The sequence below is a fragment of the Neovison vison genome, chromosome 1 (genome assembly GCF_020171115.1).
Source record: "Neovison vison isolate M4711 chromosome 1, ASM_NN_V1, whole genome shotgun sequence".
Classification (NCBI taxonomy): domain Eukaryota; kingdom Metazoa; phylum Chordata; class Mammalia; order Carnivora; family Mustelidae; genus Neogale; species Neogale vison.
In genome coordinates this window covers 116,156,604-116,178,770 of record NC_058091.1, presented here as the reverse complement: position 1 = coordinate 116,178,770, position 22,167 = coordinate 116,156,604, and the positions used below count along the sequence as shown (strand labels likewise).

Genomic DNA, 22,167 nt, shown 5'->3' with positions numbered 1-22,167 from the left:
GTCTCTCCGCCTACTTGTGATCTCTCTCTCTGTCAAATAAATAAGTACAATCTTTTAAAAAAATAAAAAGATAAAATAATAAATAAAATTCACATCTCAGCACTAATTTGGAGGCTATGTGCTCTGAGAGAGACAGAGAGATAGGGAAAGACAGAAAGTTTCCTATTGACAGACAGGCAAATTGCAGGCAACATGGATAGAAAGTTGCTGTGTCATTTTGCTAATCTGTTAGAAAGCAGACCTTGGTGTCTTTCATCATGTGCCTTCATGAATCATTTTAGATCATGTTTGTCAACTTCTAATCTATGAAATTACTATATTTCAGGGTCCATCTGGGTTGAAAGGAGAGAAAGGCGATAGAGTATGTATTTCTTAAAATCTGATTTACATTTATTTTGTGTGTTAAACATTGAAGTCTGAAACTATAGAAATAATATGCTAATGATTCTCATTGATTTAATTATCAAGGGAGACATTGCTTCCCAGAACATGATGCGAGCAGTTGCAAGACAAGTCTGTGAACAATTGATAAGTGGTAACATTTCTTTTCATTTTTAATGTATGAATGGTTTTTAAATTTATTGCAGGAAAATGCAGAGTTGAGTCATCAAGTTTCTAAGATATATGTTTCTATTTCATTTTGATGATCTCGTATTTTTATACATTCTCAGTTTTGGATCTAGTTAGATAAAACTAGTGATATTTTAATGATTGTCATGAAGATAAAGTAGGAACCCAGAGTAAAATAATCACCTGTTATCCTATACTTGATCTGATGAAAAATCATATTTTGAAAGGGCTATTCAGTTTCCTTATTAGGATTTTCAGTGATCTTCATTTGGGTATATGTAGAAGCAACAGACATTGGATTTTCAAAGTTATAAACTATAAGTTATTCTATGACTTTAAGGAAGGAGACCCATCAAGATTAATTCGATCACAGAAAATACATTTTGGTGGGGCCCTTTTTATTGCCTCCTTATTTTTCAGACTCTTTCTTCTTATTCTACAAAGCTTACCGAGTAGTAAAGTTTAGTGTCCACAAACCTAGTATGGCCTTAAACTCAAGGTGCCCTGTTTCAGGAGTCTTAATAGTGTTTCTTCAGGTCTCATCCCGAGGAATACCTGCTTTAGAATCACCTTGTTAAAAACGAGGGCTCCTGGGCCACCCTAAACATAGCAAATCACTGTCCTTGGAAACGACGCCCAGAAATCTGTATTTTTCAAAGGATCCCGTAATCGATTCCAACTGATACCACAGCCTATCATTCTTAGACACACACAAAAATGGTATACTTCCTTACTTTAAGAAAGGTTCTCTTTTAAGTGACACCATTTGGCAAAACCCAGGGCTTTATATCAGAGGTGTATTAAACTTTCACAACTCTTTTATGGTTTATAGTAATGCTGTGGCTTACTGCTCAGTATTTTGTGGAGACAGTTGTTTATCGGGGATCATTTTGTTTTGGATGGCTGGAGTGTTATTTTTAGGCTTCTAATTAGAATGTGTCCTGGAGGGGAAGGAATGGAGATGGATTGCACTAGACTCTAAGAGAAAGAGTTTCACCATCTCAATCCCTTCCCTCCTGGGTTTCTTATTAACAAGTCTTCTTTCTGTTTGTAGGTCAGATGAGCAGATTCAATCAGATGCTGAATCAGATTCCAAATGATTATCACTCCAGTCGCAACCAACCGGGCCCACCGGGTCCCCCAGGCCCCCCAGGCAATGCGGGAGCCAGAGGTGAACCGGGACCTGGGGGGCGACCAGGCTTTCCTGGCACACCAGGGATGCAGGGACCCCCGGGTGAACGAGGTGGGTATATCCGGCTGCTACGCAGGGATAAAGGAAGGAGTTTGCAAGTGTGGGATCTGGGTAGGTTGAAAAGCATGTGGAAGATGTGGTCCATATACAGTATGGAGTATTAAGCCTCCATCAGAAAGGACGAATACCCAACTTTTGTAGCAACATGGACGGGACTGGAAGAGATTATGCTGAGTGAAATAAGTCAAGCAGAGAGAGTCAATTATCATATGGGTTTCACTTATTTGTGGAGCATAACAAATAGCATGGAGGACATGGGGAGTTAGAGAGGAGAAGGGAGTTGGGGGAAATTGGAAGGGGAGGTGAACCATGAGAGACTACGGACCCTGAAAAATAATCTGAGGGTTTTGAAGGGGCGGGGGATAGGAGGTCGGGGTACCAGGTGGTGGGTATTATAGAGGGCATGGATTGCATGGAGCACTGGGTGTGGTGCAAAAATAATGAATACTGTTATGCTGAAAATAAAAAATAAATTAAAAAAAAAAAAGAAAAAAAAGAAAAGCATGTGGAAGACTGAACTTGGCAAACTGCTTTAACTATTCTTGTTTGGACAGCCCAGGAAGAGCTGTGTGTCCATGAACCTGTCTTTTCATTAAGGCAGCCCCAGGCCATCGAGATCTGTATCAAAGAACACAGGAAGATTTTGTCAGGCGATCTCAGCAAAGATAATGCTATGTACTGATGGTTGTTGTCCTTGTTGGTGGAAAAAACCGTATTCTGGCAAACTCACTCAGACACTAAAATCTGATTAATTATTGTGACTACCAAGAGTTGGGCTCCAACTGAATGTACTTAAGCAGCCCTACAGTTTTAGATCCAAACTCTTCTGGTGCCTTTATTCAGGGCCTGGCACCGGTCTTACGTGTTTGTTTGGCTTTAATTTCATAGTAGATAAGTGTCATTGAAAGAAAAAAAAGAAAAATAGGATTATTTGATTCCAGATGTTTCAGGACTTTGGTGTTCACTTTTGTTAAAGCAGCAGTTAATATTCTGGAGAAGATTCAGAGACTTTGGTAATTCAGACGGTTTGGATGCTGTGTGGTAGGGCTACTGAAGATAAGATACCTTTAAGATGTTTCTCAATAAGTTGTAACTCTTCATTCAAAATTCCTGTTCTTAATTACTGTTTCTAAAAAAAAATATATTAGACATGTTTGTTTTCTTCAAATAATTTTTCCCCTGACTTGTAGCCAGATTTGTTTCTTGGCCATGAATCTGGAATTACCCAAATGTCTAGAAAGAATTTGGCTTCAAGAGTGAACTTCTGTGAAAAATTGGGTCCTGCTTTCACTAAAAGAAGTGAATTACTTGAATTAAGCATTATCAGTTAAGATGAAAACTACATATTTCCCGATAATCTTCTCCCTGTGCTTTCTCTTTTTGTCCTCGCTTAGGGTTGCCGGGAGAGAAGGGCGAAAGGGGAATTGGGTCTCCAGGACCTCGAGGGTTGCCTGGCCCCCCAGGTACGTGTGCCCGGGCATCAAATAAGTAAACAGCAGAAACACTGGGAGAGTGTACAGCCTCAGGAGGTTGATTCACAATCTCATCCTTTTCGCTTCAGCCAGGCCTGCCACCATGAATGTATTTTAGCAGGAAGTTCAGCTTGGATAACCTTCTCATTTTTATGTTCTCTTTGTTCAAAAAACTGTTCGAGTGGGTTCCATTAAGCCTTCACTGTAACTTTAACATACGAGGGTATGAGTTTTAGTGACACAGAGGGTTGCTGTTTTCATTTTTATGGAATTCCTATTTGTTTTGTTTGGCCCCATGGCTTTTCAGGATGGTGTTATTTCCTGTTTCTTCTGGTATTGTTCAAGAGGTTGCTAGCAGACAGAAAATACATTCTTATTAAAAAGCCTGACACATTGCAAGATTTCATTCTCAGTTTCTTTATTGATGTTCTGGAAAGAAATAATAGCCATCCAGTGGTTTTATGCATTTTGTTTCCTAGACTGAAAATGAATTTTTGTTTTTCTTCATTGTAAGGCCCACGAGACCCTTGAAAGGTCCATAAGGTCAGCCCTAGTAGTTACATCTTTACGTTTACATTAACTGTAAATAAGTACAAGATCCAGAAATAACATCCCTCTGCGTAGTCTGGAGGTGTGGAGCAGGCACTCCCATGTTTTCCTGGCAGTCTGATGTGGCTAATATAGCCATTTTCTTCAGAGTTTTATCTCTGTAGGAGTGGGAGCCATCCGGGGAACTCATTGATAGCTTTAGTTTGGCTTAATTCAATTTTCTTTGAATAAAATTGTTAAAGCAGTTACCTCTCTGTCATTAACTCTGAATGGATCATTGGTAAGAAAGTTCCACACTTTGGTTCATACCGGTGATCTCTTCAGGAAATATTTTCTTACCATACCCTGTGTGTCATATAGTTTTGAGAAGTGTTGATTGCCTCAGGAAATGTATTTAACGAAAGGGGAAATCTTTGTTTTAACCCCATACTAGGTCCACAGGGAGAATCCAGAACAGGTCCACCAGGGTCCACAGGATCAAGAGGTCCCCCGGGCCCCCCGGGTCGTCCTGGAAACTCAGGTATCCGAGGCCCCCCAGGTCCTCCTGGATACTGTGACTCGTCGCAGTGTGCCAGCATTCCATACAACGGACAAGGCTATCCAGGTATGCTGTTGCCAGCGTAGGAAACCAAATTCACTCGAATTAAGAAACTTTATGGAAATCAAGTTCCCTAGGATTGAAGGAAGGTTGACTTGGGGATTTCTTGAAGATATCAACTCTTTCAGTTACGTATTTTGATCATGTAGTAACATTGTTCTCTCTCAAAGCATAAAACATGACTTCATTGTTAGGAATTGAATAATTATTTGCATTTGCTCTTCCTTCCTATATTTCTACATTTGCCAAACCACATCATAAACCTCTCCTTTATTTCTTTTGGGAGTTCAGAGAATGCTATCAAATGACTTTTTTTTTTTTTTTTTTTTTTAACCTAAAGATTGGGAACAGGGATTTGTTGAATATAATTTTAGAATATGAAGAGTTACATACTAAAAAATCGTTTTGGGACTCCAATGTTTAGGCAAACCACTTGATAACATGGTGCAGACAACTGAAAATAATTCACTATCTCATGCTATCCATAGTATTAACGTGCATAAAATCTGGGACTTGAGTTTTTCAAAGAGTTGGTAGTGCAGATCTAGTGTTTGACCATTACAGAGGCCAGGGAGCTTGTGTCTACTTTTGGGGTTTTGGGGACAGGAGAGATTATGTTGATCTGGGAATAAAAAAACTCATGTTTTGATCAGTGGAGACCTTTTCATCAGCGCACCCTCAAGCATCTTGCAAGTTTTAAAAATGATACCGCTGTTTGATATGGTTGGCTACTAGCAAATAGTGCATGAGTAGTTGAATATCTAAATATCTATATATCTATATATTTATGTGCATACTTACATATGACCAAAAATAATAATGAATTTTAATGCAAATTTCTCATGCAACTCATTCACAAAATTACAGTTTAAGTCTTTATAAGATAAATTTTAATTCCCTCTACCTTATGGTATGTATGAATAACTGGAAATATATGGATATATATATATATATTTTAACCATTACATACTTAGATGGATGTGTATATATATTTTTTGCATAGTAATTCAACTTTTAAAAACTATCATCTTTGACCTGTTTCAGGTTCCGGCTAACAAATTTTCTAAGTCGCCAGTGCTGCTTACAGTTTGAATACATGAAAATCCTGTTTCTGAGATGTTTGCGCACGTGCTTATTAGGAAATGAGTCTGTATGGAAATCTCACCACAGATATGGTTAAAGAGCCGGGTGGACATCATAAAGGAGGGTGGAGACTCTTTATACTAACTTGAATGAGACAAAAGCAGTGGTGTTAGTTTATAAGCCTGATGCATTTCAGTAATAATGTAGAAAAATATTATTAAAAAAAGAAAAAAAAGTTCAGAACCACAACCACGAGGAGCCTCACTGTGAAAGAGGCGCATAATAAAACTACTAACCAGCGGAGGTTATGCTATTTTGAGAAAAACAATTAACCTGGTTCCAGAGAAATGTTTTATGTAAATAATAAACTAATTGTGGCTTGTAAATGATTTGTATGTGATCCTGTCCACTAAAATCACTTAACAATTCTACAATAAGCTTCTGCATCAAAGCCTGCTGCTTGCTCTGTGCCGAAATAACACCGAATGGAATCTCCTCATCTCTTGCCTGTTAGCCATGTGTCTGATTCAGGGCATGTATCTTATTACTCATTTTTTGTACATGTACTCTCGTTTGGTTTTGTAACTTGCAATTTTCAAACCAAAGTTTTATAGTCACTTTTTCTCTTCCTGTTTCGCTGTAGTCACTGGTGTTCCTTTCCCCCGCGCCCCCCGACTGTAACTCAGTCTGTGGGAGAGACGCCCCGGAAAACGTCGTGTACTGTATATTACCTGGTCATAGCTGATTTTCGCCTCCACAGTTCGGTTTCTAGGAGCCAATAAAACTTCCCCTTGCCTCCTCATCTTTCCAAATTGTTCTTTGAATGGAGGCGTTTGAACTCATGAACAGTTGCTTGGGGATTTGTGAAAATCCTATCTAGGTTTCCGTGTTTACAGTTCTTTGGCGCAGCCTCGGGCCCTTCCCAGGTACTTGTGCGATGATTGTATTCACTGCTGGATCCTTGAAGGTTCAAAAAAAAGTGCCATTTCATTATTTGATCATCACCAAATTCTCTCTGCAAATGGACGTAATCAGAACATTGTAACTTATCTATTTATAGTGATGAGATTAAGACTGGAGTGCCATCACCTCGGGTGATGAATTAGCTTTTGCTGTGTGTGTGCCTTCCAAATCATGCCATAACTGTAATGTTGAATCGGACAGAGCCCTACGTGCCCGAGGGCGGGGCCTACCTGCCCGAGCGCGAGCCCTTCATCGTTCCGGTGGAGCCCGAGCGGACGGCAGACGAGTACGAGGACTACGGCGCCGACGAGCCTGGCGACGAGCAGCCTCCCCACGGGCGCTGGCGGCGCGCCCTGCCCCGCGGCGCCCGGCAGTGAACCTGAGACCGCGCACCGGGCGGCCACTCTGGGGGGAGGTGTTGGGATTTTCATTTACAGGTCAGACAGAGCAGTGTACGTCTTATCTGCGATGTTTCTTCCGGCGTTGCTTCATCCAAGAGTACGCTTTCTGACTGTAGAGAACCTTGTGTCTGCAGGAAACCTAGCTCGCTGCACGCAGTCTTGTAGACATTTTTGCCTTTGCCCTTGAAATGCTTGCAAAATACTTTGCTCGCGAAAGCTGCAAGGAGAGAACGTGCCTTGTGACTTCAGTTAGCACAAAGGGCAGCCTCAGTGAAACTCTTAGGTTAAGCAGTAAGTCCTGGAACCCAGAACTACTGTATATTTCCAGAGGGCAGTTCATCTTTTCCAATACTTGTTTGCAATTCAGTTACACCACGATTAAAGTAATTCCCCTCCTCAAACCAAAAAGGAGGAAAAAAACAACTCCATTGCGATTATTTATCTTCCTCTTCTATCTTCTGTTATGCATTAGGGCATAGAATGCTCTTATACACCTCCTTTAACAAACACAAACCTTAAGCCATGTAGCTGAAATTACTGTATCAACTGGATACAGTTCCATATTGCCTTAAACCTCCTTGTTTTAGACACACTAACATTTATGCCAAATTGCAGATTATTCTGCAGAGATGGAATTGCATGTTTGTGTTGTATATTTAGTATGAACTATTTTTTTTTCAGAACATAATGTTTCTTAGTTATCAAAAGCAGTTGGAAAATGTTTGCAAGACTATGAACATAGAATTGCTGCTTTTATATTTTAACTGCAGATTGTGAATTTCACTGCCTTATATTATTTATTTCTGAAACAAAAGAGGCATTTTTCAATAAAACTACTGAAAATTTGACATGGTATGTTCTTTCTTTGAATGGCCTTTTGGAGTGTTCAGGCGGTTGTCAAAACAAACAAGTTTATATCCTTGGATACGGTTACAAATCTTGCTAATACTATTAAATTATGCTAAATAACTTTAGATTTTTAATGATACGGTGAAGTCATAGAGAATGTTGAGAGCCTTAAAAAGCTCAGCAGATTCCAAAGGCTTTATTGGGAATGTAGAGGATGTGTGGGTTGGTGGAAAAACAACGAGGTATCCTAGGAGACCCCAAACAACTAAATAATCTTTAACAACCCACATAATTTTGATTTAGTCACCTTCCTATACCATATTTTACCCAACAACATGTTTAATGCAAAAAGGAAAATTCCTTAATGGAAATTTTTACATTTAGTTTTAAAAATGTCCTAAATGTAAAAATTTCCTTCTGCACTTTAATGAATTCAGTAACTTCATTCTAAATAGCAAAGCAAACAACGTAAGTGTTGGTTTGAAAGAACCAACATCAACAGAAGAAGAGAGGTAGCAATAAAAAAATTTGCTGCAGAGAAAACATTTGAGTTAAATACTTCCTAGAGACCAAGATCAAAAGGAAACGACATTAAAAGAATATATTGTGCTTAGGAAGTTTCTAGCACATAGTGATAAAATCATAGCATTCACAGGTAATTCCCCAGTACCTACATTTTATTTATTTATGAAAGATCCCCCCGGGGCTCCAAGCACCCCGGAATGGACCCCTTCTCAGGAGGAGACCCCCGGACCCAAAAACCGAGCCGAGTCCACTGGTCAGATGCAAACAGCACGAGGTTTATTGAGTTGACACAGGTACCTGCGGGCGATCAAGTCTTAGGAAGACTCGCGCGCCAGCCCTTTGTTCAGGGCCTTTTTATGGGGTTTGGGGAAGCGAAAGCATACGTACAGAAGCAGAAACATAGTTACAAGGTTCTTATTGGCTGGTTTGAATGTAAGGCATACTCGGTGTTTGTAGATTGGCTTTGAAGGACCCCGGCGAGCGAAGAGAAAGGTGGGGAGGGGGAGTGAGGAGGGGGAGTTGGACCTTATTACTCAGCAGAGAAACATCCTGCTTACGTGACTAGGCCCACGTACCTAGGCGACCCCCCTTGCCTACATGACTATGCACATAAGGTATCCTGTTTAAACAGGAGACCAGTATCACCCCCTAAAAGCCAAGCGGTTACAGAAGGGCAAGAGAGCGGTTAAACAATTAACTGGGGGAAGGGTCTAACAGGGGAAGGGCGAAGCCAAACGATTACAGAAAAGCCAAGAAGCAGTTAGTTAATCACTGGCTGGGGGGGGTGTCTATATGCGGAGTCTTTCATTTATTTTTTAATTATTATGTTCAGTTAGCCAGCATATAGTAAATACATCATTAGTTTTTGATGTAGTGTTCAACGATTCATTAGTTGTTTGTAACAAACCAGTGGGCCCTCCTTAATACCCATCACCCAGTTACACCCCCCCCCCCCCCCCCCCCCCCCCCCCCGTCCCTTCTGTAACCTACATTTTTAAAGTTAGAAGAGACCACCCGGATCATTCCAGTTCAGTTCTTTGTTTTATGGAGAAGGAAACAGACTCAGCTAATTAGCATCAGAACAAGCCCAAGACTCTAGGTCTTGTGGTTCTTAACCCAGTTTTACTACAAGATGCTCCCTCTCTGCCCTCCTAGGAACATTTACTTTCTGGGCAGGAGCTTTCAAGCCTTACAGTTCTATGAGTTTATTCTGATGGATTTTCTGATTCATTTGCGTTTCTGATGCTCCTTAATGAAGAGCCCCTGTATCAGGAGATTGAACACAGGTTCAGTTCCCTGTCACTGACAGCTGAGTCCCAAGGCCACATAAGTTTGGGGCACAAAGGAATTCCATCTTCTCTCACTGGCTGAGTGTGGGTTTGAGTCTTGACATTGATGATGCACTGAATTAATTACCTGCTAGTCTGTGCTAGGAGAGGAGATGAGGGGTCAAGGCAGTTCTAACCAGGGGATAAGCACAAAATTAATATTTAGCTGAGATTATGTGTTGTGGTTTTTATTTTCATAGTATATTTTTTCCTTAGGTTTGGTGAATCTTATGTTAAAATTATTTTTGTAATACCTCTGAGTGAATACAGATACGTGATAGGGAGAAGTGGTCAGGTAGCCTCAGTTTAGAAACTAATGGCAACATGTGAATGTTGGTTTATTTATTCAAACTTACTTTTGAGGGAACACTTATTCTAGCCCTTTACATTTGAAAGTATTATAAACTCATTTTCTATAATTTATATTAGAAGGTAGGGCTCTTATTTTTAAGAAACTAGTTTGAAAAGTGGGAAGGGACTGTAGCTTCTAATGAGGTCTACTGTGGGGGATATTTCAAAATTTAATAACAGCACATACAGAGATAGTAAATTTCTGAATATTCTTATAAGAATATTTTGTACAGTGGGATTAACAAATTTTTAAAGTAAGTTTGACAGGTGGCTGCATGTATATTTTCTCAGATTTGTGAGCATCTGTTTTGAGTCTGTAAAGAATTATGCTGCCTATGGGACTGCTCAAGCTTGCATTTAATTTTTGTACAACTAAGTTGAATGTAATTGTTCCTAAGTATTCATGATTTTTAATATATATTGTACTGTATTTGGCACATTAGGTTAAGTCCTCATTTGGTCTTAGTCATAATTTCTCCATAATAAAAGGGGTTTGATTATACTACCCTCATATGGTTTGCGTGCCTTATAAAGAGTAGCTGGTTATCTAAAGAATAGCTGTGTTAAATCTTTTTTGTTTTCAAAGACAATCTTTTAAGTACAAATTAACATTGATCCCAAAGTCGCTCTATACTTGCGGTTAGAAAATGAATTTAAATGTGAATGTCTAAATGAATGCTTATTAACTTTTTTACTCTTCGATCTGGCTGCTGAAGGCTATTGGAAAAATCACAAGGACTTGCTTTCAGGGGATGACCTATGTGTGGTCCCCATGCTGATGTCTTACCTGGTTCTATATCAATACATTCAACAGTATATCCCTCCTTGAAGTTCTATAGACAACTCAAAATGAACACATTTGATATTTACTAGGATTAGAATTCAGTTGTGACCAACAGAAAGTCACAAAATAACAGTAGCCTAAACAAGTAGTGATGTCTTTATTTTTCATGTTTAAAAAGTCAAAGACCCACACTCTTTCTCTCTTGGTGCTCTTCCTTTTGTGGTTTTCATGGCCCAGTTAAACTGAGGATCCAAGATTCTTAATAGAGTTCTGGCTCTGATGTCTGTATTCCCCTGTACAAAGGAGAAAGGATGGGAAAAAACCCCACCCTTCCATTTAAGTACACTTCCTGGAAGTTGCAAACATAACTTATAACAACACATTTATATTCCATACCATTAGCCAGAACTTAATCATTTGGCTATATCCAGCTCAAAGTGTGAAATGTTACCTTTATTTTGGGTAGCCATGTGCTGAACAAAAATCAGCTCTCTGTTACTATGTGAGAGGGGAAAGGAACACTGAGGGTCAACTCAAGGCGTCAGTCTTAGACAGTGTCCAAACCTCAACATATCTCTCCATAAATCTGATTTCCTCCATTATTCCCCCCACTCTCCTACCAATAACTTCCTCAGGCCAGAAATTTGAGAATGACCTTAAACCCTTCCTTCCTTCGTTTCTCACATCTAATCAGTGAGACTAGCTAAGTGAACTCCTACATATATCTGAATCACCCTTATGACACAATTGTTACTACTAGACTTTCGGGATTTCTTGTCATGACTATAATAAATGGTTTCTTAAAGGGTCTCTTCTCCTATAGCATTGGGGCCCCTCAAATAAGTCTTCAGATTCCAGAATGAGTCAGCATGTTGGAGATGGAGACCCCAGATATGTATTTTAAATGTGTATTTAAATGTGTATTTTAAATATATTCTTCATGTGAGTCATAATGATCAGCCAGAATGGGAAACTTTTACACCTTCTGTCTTTGCTTTGGATATATTTTTTATGCCAAAACTATATTTCTAGGCCAGTCCTTTCTTTTGATCCTTTAGTGTATATCCAACTGCCTTGGTACATCTCCAGCTGGACGTTTTACCAGGCCTTTCAAATTCAGTACAGACAAAGTGAAATGCCTCACCCCTTTGCCCACACCAGTTTTTTTCTACAAGACAAGTTTCTTGTCTTTGTGAGTGATACTCTCTCAAATGCTTAACTCAGAAACCTGATAAGTAACATGACTTTTCTTTCCCTCACCTCCTACATTCCATCAATCACTGAATGCTTTTGATTCTATCTCCCAAGCATCTTTCAACCGTTCACCTCTCTGTATCCCTGCTGCCATTCTCTCCCTCTAGGCCCCATTGACTGGTCTGGATTCCTCAGAAGTCATCTATCTGTTCTCTTTCCAGCCACTCTTCCTTCACTTTAATCCATTTTCCTTACAGCTTAGCAACCAAAATGATTGTTAAGAATGCAAATCTGGGGGAGCCTGGGTGGCTCAGTGGGTTAAGCCACTGCCTTTGGCTCAGGTCATGATCCCAGGGTGCTGGGATCGAGTCCCACATCAGGCTCTCTGCTCAGTGGGGAGCCTGTTTCCTCCTCTCTCTCTCTGCCTGCCTCTTTGCCTACTTGTGATCTCTCTCTGTCAAGTAAATAAATTCTTTAAAAAAAATGTAAATCTGGTCACATCACTACATTTCTTAAAAATTTTTAGTGGTGTCTAATTCAGAAGACTTATCAATACTCATTAGTCATTAAAGACTTGAGCTCTTCCTAGAGCGTATGATACTTCACTTGACATCAGGATACCTCACTTATCTCATTTGATTTTCTCTGACTACGCCGGACTTCCTGCCTGACCCCTCCATTGTTTCGAGCATTCAGATGTGTTATTTCCTTTCCCTGGAACATGCTATCTTCATTTGGTCAGGTCCATTTAATCCTTTAATTTGATACTGAAATAATCACTTTCTTTGGGACACCTGTCTTATCACTTCCCAAGTTCAAGATTCCTGCAAAGTGGCAGAAATCATATTTATTTTTTTTCACTCTTCTGTTCCTAGCAGCTACCAAAGTGTTGGCATTAAGGTGGTATTCAAAGGTATTTTTATTGAATGAATAACTTCAGGTGGAATAAACTATTTTCCTTGATTTGCCAGATTCTATTTGAGACATCAAAATATTGTATGAAGATTGTGATTCATGTGTAATTGAACTTCTTCATGTCCACTTTGTTGCAGAGCAGTGTTTTTCCCTCCCACCTTCTGCAGGAGCCACCAGTGATAGAGTCGTGATTATTCCTTACTTTGAGCTGTTCTATAATTATGCTTCTTTTCATGGTACTATCCTTCTGTTGGAGGAGGACATAAAGAGAACATGACCACCAGCTGACCTATGAGATGGACCTGGGCAATCAGAGGCTCTCTCTCCGTCTCTGCCCTTCCCATCCCCACACTAGGAGATGTTTCAAGGATACAGTCTTGAGAGAGTAAGGTGTTGTTGGGAACATCTGGACTATATACAAGACTGAAACCAGTTAAGAACTTTGTATATACTTTTTTAAGATTCTCGTGGCTGGATGGGGCTATCTACTTATCTTGTAGTTGCCCAACACAAGCCTTATAAATTCCCTTGCTTATTAAAACTGCCAACTACCAATATGGAGTGGTCTGCCTCTTTCTTTGTTTTCCCCTTGTCTTCTTTGTATAGGGACCAGTTTCATAGGTTTCTCTCAAGGAATCTCTCAAGGTTTTGAACCAATAGTTGGTAAGCCAGCTAGGACAGATGGGTGTTGGGAGAGAGAGACATCCACGAAGGAAATCCTATGTTGATCATTGACCTCTACTGGGGAAGGGTGGCCCATATGTTAAATATTTGTGGCCCACAGTGTGCAACTGCAGGGACACCCTGAAAATGCTGGCTGGTCTAACGCACTTGTTGGAGGAACTGTGCATGGTAGGGGTGGGGGGGGCACTGCAGCAAAGAGAAACGCATGGCTGCCACAGGGGGATGGGCTCTACTTTGGATAGTTTGGCTGCACATCCGTGAGCAATTAAAGCTGAAGTTGAACTAGAAAGCTGGAGGTAGAGCTGAGATTAGAGAAGGATGTGAGGTTGTCCGCAACGCTGTTGGCTTTGGGGCTGACAGATGAGGTGAGAGAGCAGGATAGTAAGTTGGAGACCTTAGCATGTCATTCTGCAAAAGTAGAGGTTGCAAGCCGCTATGAATGGAGGTGGAACCCTGGTGACATAGACCCACGGACACAAAGAGGTGGAATCCCTGGGAAAGTGAGGAGAACAAAACGGAGGATGCTGTGGTGATTGACAGTGGAATGGATGAACATCCTATGCCATCTGATTTCTAAGACAAAAGGAGAGCACCGTGACTGCAACCCAGTCAGCGGGGCAGCCCCCAGTTCATGATGAGAGAATATACTCCCACTGAGCTTATTGTTATAGCTGCCAAGTTTCAGCAAAAGGCAAGGGGAAGTATCCAGCTGTAGTTAGTGAAGGTGGGAGTAGGGGTAGGGGTGGGTTGGGAGATGGGGTGGAGTGGTGGTGGGAGTGTGATGGGAAGCAGTGGTATTTTTCTGACTCAACAGGAAATAAGGAAAAAAAGAGAAACCTTACTACACCATGCCCCCAATAGTACCTGTGCTTAGGGGCTTCAAGGCTCTCACTACTGTATAGATTGGATTATTTTAATCTGCAGGGAGACTTGGCCCAATGAAGGGGTTTCTCTTCTCCCTGGGCATGTGTGAACCTGGAAATCTCTGGAGGAGGTACAAAAAATTCCTAGGGAGTAAGAAGTGAGACAGATCATCAATAAACCTTGTCTTTGAAGGCCCAGATTGTGTCACACTCACTGTAGGAAGGAAAGCCATACTCCAGTCTACCCTCGTTGCTGGTATGGATGCTGACGTCCATGCTGAGCCTAGTTGTGGACAAGACATTTGTGATATTGAGTCATCTGTCGCTGATCTGGGGGAAATGGACAAATCCTGGGAACTGGAATGCTTGTGGGAAAAACCCAAGATAGGGAGGGAGCTTGAAAAGTCAAAAGTTTATTTCAATCAATTATAAAGTAAAAAAGTAACCCAGAAGCAAATGTGGTTTTACTTTATTGATGCCAAGATCTCACTTGAAAAGACAGGCTGCACATGAAAAAGTGCTCCATATCACTCGGCATCAGGGAAACACAAATCAAAACCACAATGAGATATCACCTCACACCAGTCAGAATGGCTAAAATCAACAAGTCAGGAAATGACAGATGCTGGAGAGGATGTGGAGAAAGGGGAACCCTCCTACACTGTTGGTGGGAATGCAAGCTGGTGCAACCACTCTGGAAAGCAGCATGGAGGTTCCTCAAAATGTTGAAAATAGAACTGCACTATGACCCAGCAATTGCACTACTGGGTATTTACCCTAAAGATACAAACATAGTGATCCGAAGGGGCACGTGCACCTGAATGTTTATAGCAGCAATGTCCACAATAGCCAAACTATGGAAAGAACCTAGATGTCCATCAACAGATGAATGGATCAAGAAGATGTGGTATATATACACAATGGAATACTATGCAGCCATCAAAAGAAATGAAATCTTGCCATTTGCGACAACATGGATGGAACTAGAGCGTATCATGCTTAACGAAATAAGTCAAGTGGAGAAAGACAACTATCATATGATCTCCCTGATATGAGGAAGTGGTGATGCAACATGGGGGCTTAAGTGGGTAGGAGAAGAATAAATGAAACAAGATGGGATTGGGAGGGAGACAAACCATAAGTGACTCTTAATATCACAAAACAAACTGAGGGTTGCTGGGGGGAAGGGGGTTGGGAGAAGGGGGGTGGGGTTATGGACATTGGGGAGGGTATGTGCTTTGGTGAGTGCTGTGAAGTGTGTAAACCTGGCGATTCACAGACCTGTACCCCTGGGGATAAAAATATATGTTTATAAACAATAAAAAATTAAAAAAAAAAAACTAAAATTTTCTTCCTTAAAGGATGCAATAAAACAACTTATTTTAAAGTGAAAAAAAAAAAAAGACAGGCTGAAACCTAATAATTTGTTGGCCAGCCTATGGAAAGCCTTGAAAACGGACAATGATTCAGACTTACCCCATCTGCCCCCATTATACCTTATGTCCAGTTAGCTCCAGTAGAGGCCTCAGGGATTTAGTCCTGTCAGGGTTTGGGCCACTCACACCCTGGGTACAGGGTGTAGGCCAAGCTTTCCTGTAGGTGAGGGCTGTGGGAGGCAATCAGAGGCTTCATGTTGAGCTCACTATAAATATCCCAGATATAAACAAAAGACTATTCTCATTGTTACTAGAGCTGAATGTACTCTAATACATGATCACCCTCAGAAGTTTTATGGTCCTCTTAGTAGTATGGATGGTTAGGATTATGGATAGGAAGTCCCCTTTGATAATGCTATATGGACATTTTCTTTCATAAGAGAATATCATATCTCTTCATTACCGGGGAAAACATTGGGAATGGACATTTTACAAGGTCAAATGCTAAACACCTGTAAGGTGAATTCTCTCTCCAGGTTATAGTCATGAAACCAGTGCTAAGGATAAATGCCAAGTGGGAACAGTAAGAATGGCAACCAGCAAATAATACAAATTGGAGGTAGGAGAACAGAACCAATTGGGTATTGCACTCCTTGACCATTGTGCTTTCAACAGCTTGGTATTGCTGGTAAAAAAGCCAGGTAGCTCATGGCAAAAGACTGAGGACTATTAAGAATTCAGCAAGTTTTACTCTCCATCCATGTATCTGTACCCAGTATTGATGCCATCTTAGATACCTCGACCAAGGTCCTAGGAGTGTGCCACATGGTACTGGAATTAGCAAATGCAAAAATGCAAAAATCTGTCTTGCAGATGCATGAGACAAGCCTTATAAACAAGTTTTCTTGCTTATTAAATCTTCCCCCTACCAGTGGGGAGTGATCTGCCTCTCTGTTCGCTATCTCGACCTCTGAGCATAGGTGTCAGTTTCGGATTTTACCTGGGAATCTCCTGATGTTTTGAACCAACACTTCTACTTGTGAGTTCGTGGCAACATGAACAATAAAGAGTAGATAACTGACTAGATTATAGGAAACAATTCATGTAGTCTTCTTCAAGGTCGATAACTGGAAAATGAGACATAGAGGTTGTTCCAAAGTCTCACTGAGTTATTAAATCAAAAAACCTCAGGCGTTCAAGCAATGCCACACAGAAGAAAGTATGTTTTTATCTTCTTTCATTGAAAAGAACTCTTTTGTCCAAACCACTCCCTCCAGAACAATACCTCACAGGATGGTTAGATAGTGGTGTTTGCTATGAAATTGATGTTTTTGAGAGACTGTTGTCAGTCATTGGAGTTTTTGACTGTAGCTAAAGTTACCCCAAATGGGATAACCAAGCATATAAAATGGGAAATACCTTTAATCAGAATGTTTCTCAGGGTTGCCAAATCAAAGCAGATGTGAAATATTTATTAATTTAAATTTCTGCTGTTTATATACTTCAAAGCAAAAGCTACTGAACATGTTGTTTAAGGTCAATTCATTCGAGTGGAAGCCAACTAACAGAATTTACAGTTTCCTTCGAATATACCTTTAACTTTATGTTTTCTTATAATGTATATTTTGTTTTTCTCAACCTCTCATTTCTTAGTTTCTCATCTAACAATATTAATCTTAGAACAGAACACGAAAGGTAATTGATGCAAGGACATATTAAGTTAGATTTTAAGAGAACTTCTAATAAAGTTATAAAATATTTTCCACGGATGTTTTAAATACAGGAAATAAAACAGGTTTGTAAACTCTTTTGTGCCTGGCATGATGCTAAATGCTTCCACTCAGGGATTCTTGAAAGTATTATTTATTTGTATTGTACAAACGAGAAAAAAAACTTTCAGAAAGTTGGACGACTACTGAAGTTCATACAGTTAGAAAAGAGAGGAAGCTTCCACTTGACACCTTTCTCCTATACTGTGCTGTCCTCACCTGTGCTGGTGTCCTCAGAGTTTTGTCTCCAATCATAATGCAGTTAAGAATGGGAACTTTGCTCTCCACTAGACCTGGATTTGAGCCATAGTGTGGGTGATTTCTTAAGAAGTTAGTTTACCTCTCTGATTCCAAAGTTCTGAAAACTCAGGCCTTATGCTTATGTCTAGAGTTGCAGGAACATTAATACCAATATCTGTTATGTTTCTGACCATATTAAAAAATTAGACAAGGGGTGCCTGGGTGGCTCAGTTGGTTGAGTGTCTGCCTTGGGCTCAAGTCATGGTCCCGGGGTCCTGGGATGGAGCTCAGTGTTGGGCTTCCTGTTCAGCGGGGAGTCTGCTTCTCCCTCTGCCCCTCTCCTCATGTGTGTGCATGCATGCATGCTCTCTCTCTCGCTCACTCTCTCTTAAATAGATAAATATTTTTCAAAAAATTAAAAAAAAATAAAAAGGCCAGATACAAATCCTGTGAGAAGGTATTTAGAGAGTTCCGCAGTAGCTATTCCAGTTCATGCGAGGGTGGTTCAGTTCACTTCCCAGACAAAGCTTTCTTACTTTCCCTTCAATTTCCATTCCATTATGTGAAGTTTTAACACCTGTTTCTGCTTTTTCGCGTTGATAGCTTATACTCCCTATTTTCAGTACTTTTCCCAATCGAGTGAGAGGAGTTAATTATTTGAACGTGTTAGCACATTGGTCACTAAAAATAAATGCTGTCTCTCTCCCCACAATAGCTCCAATAAATTGATTTTAATGTGATTAGATTTCTCAGGGCTTCCTGGAGATCAAGGTGAAAGCTATTGTAAAAGGTTTTAGTAAAATTCTTATGTGGCAGGAATTTAACGTTCCCTGCCTTGACTTAACCCGATGGAAGAATGTGGGGGAGGAACACGGTAGGGCTGCATGAAACAGGGAAACTCTGGGAATAATTTTTTTTAACCACTATCAGAATTTGTTAATGAGGAGAGTTTCATAATTTTTAAAGGTATTGGAATTATGTCTTTCTTAAATAACACTGTGTTCTTAGGTTGTGAAGCCAAGAGTTACATTTTAAGAATAAAATAGGAAGGGAAAGCAACTCACCCATGGCTTGGCAGTGCAGGAATGGAAAAAGAAGGGCTTTGGAGCCAGGAAGCCCTCAATGCAAGTCTGGGCTTTGCCACTTATTAGCTGCTTTGTAAAAGTAATTCAACTTCTCTGAACTTTACTTTTCTAATCTATAAAATGAATATATCTCCCCTTGTCATGTTGTATCAGAGGTAATACGTGCATAAACACTCGACATGTACTAATTTACCTTTAATCTAATGGAAAATCATAAATAGGGAGAATTGGTTTTTCAACATTTGATACAGGGCTTATTTCCATGTGGATGTTCTGTCATTCATTATAATGAGTGGGATACCAGCAAGCTGTTACAAGGGAGGGAATGTACCAGGAAAAAATGTAGCTTTTCACACAAACATTCTTTTATACTGTCTAAATTGGGATTGATTGGGAATTCCTCTTCTGTCCTCGAGTTAGTCAGCTATTTAGCAGAATTATCTTTATCATGGCATATTTCTTTTTTTTTTCCAATTTATTTATTTTCAGAAAAACATTATTCATTATTTTTTCACCACACCCAGTGCTCCATGCAAGCCGTGCCCTCTATAATACCCACCACCTGGTACCCCAACCTCCCACCCCCCCCTCCCCGCCACTTCAAACATGGCATATTTCTTAGCAGAGATCTATCTTGAATTTAAAGGACTGTCAGTGTCTTCAGAATTGATAAAAGGATTAGATACCACATGTTGGCAAAACACACGTTCAAGAAATTATAGGTCTTGTTACTAGTGGAAATACCTTAAAAGACCTATCAATTCAGACAATGACACCAAGAGTTTAATTATATTTACTATCTGAACTGGATGCAATCTAATTGTTTACTGTGACTTTATCTTGAGTATTTTAAGAGCTTCCTCAAATTCGGCTGGCCACTAAATGCATTGTTGACTAAAGTATTCTTCTGACTTCCAGCATATCTGATGTGTAAATATTCTGATCTGCAGATGAATAAAGTGTATGTCCAGAAAATCACTCCAGCAAATTTAGAGCTTAATAATTTATTTGTGAACAGAATGCATGCCTCTTGGCCATCTCTTCAAACACTGACAACATTCCACTTTTTTAGAATTGAAGGAAAAGCAATAACATATGTCAACCAGGAGTCAAAACACCCTTTGATATATACTGTGGCATACAGCTGGGCGAGGGAGTCACTCAGACATCCTGGACACAGAAGCTTCATATGGGCTTTGTTTGGGGTTTTGAGTCTGGTGGGCAGGCGGCCCTAACCACTGAGTACTTTCCATGTGAAATCCAAAGTCTCTTCCTGGAACTTGTGGATAGGAGAAACTTCCTAAAAAGTTGGCCCAACTTCTCATTAGATCTTTGGTCACTAGTGCACTGAAAATGACTAGGCACTTGTATACTACTTCTTCAGTGAAATCTAATGAAGAAATTATTAAAATTGAGTGTGATAAGATGATAACAGCTGAATCAGATTGGCAGGGTGGGTGAGGGGCAGTGGGGGATTAGTAGGAGGGAATCTTCTTGAAGAAGGTTATACTTGTGCTAAGTCAAAAAAGAACAGAAGCCTTCCCCTTTATCACTCTTAAGCATGATGCTAATTCAAATATATTTTGTAAAATGTGGCCTCATTGTTCCTACAACATAGTAGAAAACAAGTAGTATGTAGAAAGATTACATTCCATAAGGGCTAAGGTATCTTTACTGTGATAGAAATTGATAGATCTTTGTTTTAGTTCTGATTTTTAATGAGTAGTCAACATTTAAGTTAATTCACTAACATTATTAATAATACCAAACATTTATTGTTTTACCATATGTCACTATGGTACCAAACATACAATAGTCATTAAAAGAGCTAATACATGGAAAGCACTTAAATCAGCTCATGCCACATGGTGAATGTTCAAGAACATTTTTAGCAATTATTGTTATCACAATCTACTATTATATACAGCTTATTATATAATATATATATGGACAAAGTTTGAAGATATTAAGTAATATACTCAGGGTCATAGACCTAGTAAACAACAAATTTGGGACTGGAATTCAGGAATCTCTAATTCAGAGCACAAACTCTGGATCATTGTGATATACTCTCAGTTTGTTGAAATTATTTTCCAACAATCTGTGAACTAAATTCATATTAAGTAATGGTGGAGAACATGAGTGTATACATATTACTTTGACCTACACTATTGGCAGTCAGTTTTTAAAGCTCTGGTAACACATTGTATATTGTAAAGAACAATTTATTCATTAGTGGTGTTAAAGAATCTCTGGAGATAAAGCAGATATGCATAAACAGGGGGTACAGATATTCCAGGAATCTAATAATGCTGGTGAAAAAGAAGTTTCACTGATGTGGGACTCAGTCCCTGTACCCTGAGATCATGACCTGAGCCAAAGGCAGACACCTAACAAAAAAGCCACCCAGGCACCCAAAGTTTTGACTCTTAATTTTGACTCAGGTCCTGAGCTTAGGATTGTGGAAACGAAACCCGTGCTGGGCTCTGTCCTCAATGTGTAGTCTGCCTGGGTTTTTCTCTCTCCCTCTGCCCTTCTCTCAGCATGCACATACTCTCTCTCTCCCTCTCTAAAATAAATAAATAAAATCTATTTTTAAAAATAATGAATAAAAAAAAAGCAGGAGAGAAAATCAACAAAACCAAAACTCGATTCTTTGAGAAGATAAACAAAACTGACAAATCTTTAGCTTGACTGATCCAAAAAAAAAAAAAAAGACTCAAATTGGAGAAATCAGGAATGAAAGAGGGATATTACTTCTAGCTTTTAGAAATTAAAAGAATTATAGAGAAATATTATGGAAAACTGCATGCCAACAAATTAATTTAGAGGAAATGGTTAAATTTCAAGAAGTGTGCAAGCTATCCAAGCTGACTCAAGAAAGAATATGAATATCTATAGAAAGTGAAGAGATTGAGTTAATAATCAAAAACTACCCCCAAAGAAGTCTCATGCACAGATGTCCTCACTGCTAAACACTACCAAACATTTAAAGAAAAATCAATAACAGGAGGAGTCAAGATGGCAGAGGAGTAGCAGGCTGAGATGACATCAGGTAGCAGGAGATCAGCTAGATATTTATCAGACCATTCCAAACACCTATAAATCCAACAGGAGATCTAAGAGAAGAAGAGCAGCAATTCTAGAAACAGAAAATTGACCACTTTCTGAAAGGTAGGACCTGCGGAGAAGTGAATCCAAAGCCATGGGAAGATAGACTGTGGGGGGGAGGGGCGGACTTCCAGCAAGTGGCAGAGTAATGGAACACAAAATCAAAACTTTTAAGTCTGCTTCACTGGGGGACATCGCTTCAGAG

General features: G+C 39.7%; 1 protein-coding gene across 3 annotated transcripts in view; it reads left to right on the top strand.

Moving 5' to 3' along the window:
• The window catches only part of COL12A1 (collagen type XII alpha 1 chain), a 119,193-nt gene extending 112,259 nt beyond the window's left edge, over nt 1-6,934 (top strand). For 2 of the 3 annotated variants that reach the window (XM_044254733.1, XM_044254750.1), the window contains 6 exons: nt 326-361; nt 469-535; nt 1,625-1,813; nt 3,217-3,285; nt 4,277-4,447; nt 6,689-6,934. In XM_044254733.1, the coding sequence (XP_044110668.1) occupies nt 326-361; nt 469-535; nt 1,625-1,813; nt 3,217-3,285; nt 4,277-4,447; nt 6,689-6,864 (708 nt within the window). In that variant the 3' untranslated portion in view covers nt 6,865-6,934. Of the gene's footprint in view, nt 1-325; nt 362-468; nt 536-1,624; nt 1,814-3,216; nt 3,286-4,276; nt 4,448-5,485; nt 5,914-6,688 lie in introns of those variants that run through there. The other variant, XM_044254742.1, reaches the window with a different exon arrangement.
• The last annotated feature ends 15,233 nt before the right edge of the window (nt 6,935-22,167 follow it).